The sequence below is a fragment of the Pollicipes pollicipes genome, unplaced genomic scaffold (genome assembly GCF_011947565.3).
Source record: "Pollicipes pollicipes isolate AB1234 unplaced genomic scaffold, Ppol_2.1 Scaffold_6686;HRSCAF=7923_pilon_pilon_pilon, whole genome shotgun sequence".
In the NCBI taxonomy this organism is placed as follows: Eukaryota; Metazoa; Arthropoda; class Thecostraca; order Pollicipedomorpha; family Pollicipedidae; genus Pollicipes; species Pollicipes pollicipes.
In genome coordinates, this window is record NW_023596921.1 from 7767807 (window position 1) to 7772806 (window position 5000).

Genomic DNA, 5000 nt, shown 5'->3' on the forward strand with positions numbered 1-5000 from the left:
GTATTAATGTTGCTAGAAGGTTTTTGAAATAAAGTGCAGAAAGACATAGAGCTCTTTGGTAGAATGCATCCCTTTAAGCATCAGAAACAACAATTTATTTCAATATCCTACACAGCTGATTCATGACTCCTAAGGAAAGGGGAAGTGAGTTCTGGATCTTCCACCCATAAAATGCTATTTAGTACCTTCAGTTATTTGGTCTGTAGCATTCTAGTCTGGCTGGCCACAGTGTGTGGTGGAACCACAATGGGATGCCAGTGTCACATCATGCCAAACTGGTCTGCTGATTACTCTTTTGCACTTGCCAACCCAGTTGTTAACTGGGTGAAGGGGTATCCAAATTTGGAATTGGCCAATGTTTTGACAAGTTAAAACACATTTAAGTTTGCATAAGTTTTAGTCTGAAGACAGTTAACCTTTCTGGGCTAGAACTGGGAATCAGTTGGCTCAAAAATACACGTGGTTAACAACGGATGCTCACTTGGTGGCTGCAGGCATGTCACAGAGCAATTGCAATGTGCAGTGCCATATATTTGGTGACTATCAAGCCATCACTGTCAGCCTGCCTCTCTGCCTGCAGGCGTTCATCTCTGAGCTGCCGTCGGACTTCCTGTGCCCGGATGGCGAGCCGGCGGCACCGGCGGGTGGTCCGGCCGCGCCCGGCGCCGGCTCCCAGCAGGAGGAGATGGACCGGCAGGCGGCGCTGGCACTGCAGCGCCACTACAGCCGACGCGCGCCCACCATGCAGACAGCCGCCGGCCGGCTCAACCTCACCATCGCGCAGGTGTGACGGCCCCCTGGCGCGTGCGCCGCTAGGAGTGCGGTGTGGACGCTGTCAGGCATGGCGGGCGTTCTCGCCATTGGCCAGACATGGGGCCAAACATGCTGTTTCATATGGACGAATGAGCCTTGTCTTTGCACAGGTTCGGAGGTGAACATCGCCATTGCTGGGGTAGGAAGGGGCCGCCGTCATTGCACAGTCACAAGTACGGGCATGGGCGTTACGGTTGCACAGCCATAGGGCTGAACTCGGCGTGGCGGGCCGTGTGTGAAGGGTGGCCTCCCCAGAGCGGTGACGTCATCACCGCACAGGCATGTGTCAGGCGACCTTGCCGTGACGGGTGGACCGATGAGGCGGTCACGCAGCAGGCATGATGGACCACTGTGGTACGGTGCGCCAGCCTGAAGCTGTCATTCGCTGCCGGTCGCAGTGGAGTGGGCGGCACTCGAGCTTCCCGTTACGTGACACACGACGACACGCGAGACACGTGGCAGTAATTACTTTGCAATGCGGCAGTGAGAAGACGCTACTGTTCACACACGTCTGTCCACTCTGTCCCTCGCGCTGTGCCATAAGTCGACAGGTGGACCGTTCTGAATGGAATGTGGGTAGGGGTCAGATGCGGACGCCAGAGGATGTAGTGCGACTGAACGGTCCTCTCTACTTCCCAATGCTCCTCTCCACCACCCAATAACTTCCCATCGTCCAGCCCCGTATGCTCCTCCCCACCACCTAGCACATCTCCCCACCATCCAACGCTCCTCTCCACCATCCAGCACATCTCACCACCACCCAACACTCCTTCCCAGCATCAACATTCCTCCCCACTATCCACCCAGCATTCCTCCCACCATCGACACTCCTCCCCACCACCCAACACTCCTCCCCACCATCCAACACTCCTCCCCACCATCCAACGCTCCTTCCCACCATCCAACATTCCACCCCAGCGCCCAACACTCCTGCCCACCACCCAGCATTCCTTCCACCATCAACACTTCTCCCCATCACCCAACACTCCTCTCCACCCCCCAACTCTCCTGCCCACCACCCAACACTCCTCCCCACCATCCAATCACTCCTTCCTGCCATCCAGCACTCCCCCACCCCCCCCCACCCCCACCCCAGCCCAGCATTCCTCCCACCATCAACACTCCACCCCACCACCCAACACTCCTCTCCACCACCAAACACTCCTGCCCACCACCCAACACTCCTCCCCACCACCCAACACTCCTCCCCCCACCACCCGCCACGGCCACCCGACGCAGTCCCCCCACCGCCCACAGCTTCAGGCCAGCCGGCACGGCCGGCGCTGACGGCGTGCTGACGGCGGCGGTTGCCCTCAGCTAAGCTGACCAAGAACTACGGCTTGACGCGGATGGACCCGTACGTGCGGTTGCGGCTGGGGCCACTGCGTGTACGAGACGCAGACCTGCTACACAACGGCGCCACCAACCCCCGCTGGAACAAGGCCGTCATGTGGTGAGTGTGGCGTGTGCCGCCCTGTGACGCGCCGTTTGGGTCTAAGGCTTCACAGCAGTTGTCCGGAAGAGAATTATTAAATAGAGAGAAAGGGAGAAACTGAGGGGTGTGTCTGACATTACAGTGTGCCAGATCATGATCATGATCCCAGATGCAGCTGATGACCACACGCTGCTTACGACGCCGGCCAGACAGATGTTCCGCGGGCTGGTTGGCCTGCACACACGGTCTCTGGCGCCATCATGCACGATGCAGGCTAACTCACCGTTTGGTGGGTCTGGGATGCCAAACGATGGGGCTCTGCTTTCTACGTCGGCTGGATTGAGACGCGACTTCCGCCTCTGGAGGATCGTCCGCGGAATCTACTCGTCTGGGGCGCCCCTCCCCCCCCCCCCATGAAGGGACATTTCCTCCTGGGTATCGGCCCCGCAGTCCTCCCAGTATCAACATGGAGCTACTGATCGCAGTGCCATAGACAGATGCCGGTTCCCAATGCGCCGCTGGCACCATCCGGCCAGGGACTTGGTCTTTGGCCAAAAGAGGGCGGCTGCGCATTGCGGAGCGAGACGATCCGCGGGCGCGCGGTGGCCGACTCGGCATGGGAAAAGACCCCAATTATGTGTTTCTCAGCTACGCCAATAGAGGGCCTCGGCCTTGTTCCTCTTAGTCGAGACCCGCCCCTCCCCCGCAAATGAGGTAGCAACCTGTGGCATCACAGGTAAGTGCGTCATATGCAGCTGTGGAAGAATGTAGCTATGCTCAAACACGGACAACAGTAGAAACAGTTGATTGGATCCATGGAGACATTTACAGCACAGCTATGGCGAACTGGGATATCATTTAAGTGGACAGTTTTTGACGGGTTATGTGGTCAAAAACATCATCGTCCATCACTCTACTCACGTGCGGTCGACAGCCGTACTTTTACCCGTCAACAACGACTCAAAACGCGTTGGCCGTGGCTAGGCATTGAGATATAAACAACCGCGACTTACCGCACACACTGCTTCTCGGCCAAGCAATGAAGGGGCTTCAGAAGTGACGTCAGAAGGAAGCCAAGTAACGACGTCGAGGGTCCGAATGGACTTACTTCAAGGTCGTGAACCGGGCTTTCAATAGCCAATTTTGAACGGGTCCCTGGGGTGTGGCTCGAGCTGAAGGCGTACGGGGGCGGCTTGGCGGGTCTGCTCTTGGAAGCACACGAGGCGTCACCGCTATCCTGCTATCACTGCGACCGGCCGGTACGTATCGCGCAAAAGGCAAGAGCAGGAGGTCGGCAAGAGCGTGCGCGCTGGGAATCGGCAGGTGACGGCAGCTCTTTCATCACGGAGTGACGGGTAGCCGGTGGCATGTTGTGCCTGTGTACAAAGTTTGGTGCTGCTACGAATACATTTGCTTATAAGCTCGCAAGGAGTGTCAAAATCACCACTGCGCACCCGTAGGCACTCGACCTGCTGCCTGCGTTGTCCATAACGGCGGCCTTACCTCAGCCGGCGTCCCAGAGCCGCTGGTTCGTCCCTGTTGCCGCCGGCGGGCGGGCGGGCACGCAGCTTGTGCGGACGTGCTGCCTTGTCGGGCGGCTGGGGAGGCGGCGGCGGTGCACAAAGTGGGACCGGGGCGCGCGGTGCTCATGGCCCGGCTGGCGAGAGCGGCGGAATCCCGGCATTGTGGCGCAGCGTTATCCTGTGCCGCGATAAAGGCTGGCGAGATGAAGGCGGCGCTTCGTGTCATGTTACAGGCTGCTGTGGGCATGTGTTAGCTGGCCACAGGGTCAGACACGGTTGTTGCTTAGCGTAAGTGTGCGGCCAAAATGTCGTCAGTTGCTTTGGTTTAAATGACATCGTCGTACGCGTGTAGCCGCTGCTTGTCTCCGGCCGTTATGAGATGGCGGGAATTTTCGCTATGTGTGTAGTCTGTGACGCATTTGTCACTATCTCCAAGCGCCGCGAGCAGCTTGCACAAAAACTGCAGTTTTTGGCGGCGCGACGTCCGGCCATTAATCTCGTTTAGCCGTAAGACGGCGCTTCTCAGATTTCTGGAGAGCCGTATCTCGATAACAGCACGCCGCGTAGGCGAGAAAGCTGGCGCAGCACTACGCCGCAGCTTAATGGCGGACGCTTGTACGCTGGCGCAGGCTCTAAGTGCTGGAGGCACCCAGCGGTGTTCGTTGTCCATGTATCAACCCGGCGTTCGGTCGTCGCTAAATAGTGCCCGCGTCGCGGTGACGTCACACGATGACGTCATGGGATGCCGGTTCATCCACCGCACGGTCGTCATCGGGACCCGTCGTCCGATGCCGCGCAAGGCCGTTGCGGCGTCTGAGCTCGCTCTATCACCCAGGGGCTGATCCTTCTCCCTCCGGCGACTGCCGCTGCCGTCGCCCCCACACACGCGCCCACGTGCCGCCGTCCGCTGCCGAACTGACGCCGCTGGCTGCCGCACTCGCGCTCGTCCGCGCGTGCCACCTCCCCCCCCCCCCCCCTTCCCTGTGGCCCGCAGTTCCCCTGTCTGGTGTGTTGACCCGCCTGCGGTGTCCGATCGCGGGGAGCGGCGCTCTGTGTGCTGCGGGCGGCTCCGCCTGATCCCTTCGCAGGGAGCGGCGCCCTGCGTGCTGCGGGCGGCTCCGCCTGATCCCTTCGCAGGGAGCGGCGCTCTGTGTGCTGCGGGCGGCTTCGCCTGATCCCTTCGCAGGGAGCGGCGCTCTGTGTGCTGCGGGCGGCTCCGCCTGATCCCT

The 5000-nt window shown here is 59.7% G+C and overlaps 1 protein-coding gene across 1 annotated transcript in view; it reads left to right on the top strand.

Moving 5' to 3' along the window:
- The first annotated feature begins 685 nt into the window (after nt 1-685).
- Nucleotides 686-5000, top strand: part of LOC119107392 (toll-interacting protein-like) — an 18936-nt gene continuing 14621 nt past the window's right edge. Inside the window, exons 1-3 of the mRNA XM_037230826.1 lie at nt 686-784; nt 1212-1215; nt 2131-2266. Of these exons, the coding sequence (XP_037086721.1) occupies nt 686-784; nt 1212-1215; nt 2131-2266 (239 nt within the window). The remainder of the gene's footprint in view (nt 785-1211; nt 1216-2130; nt 2267-5000) is intronic.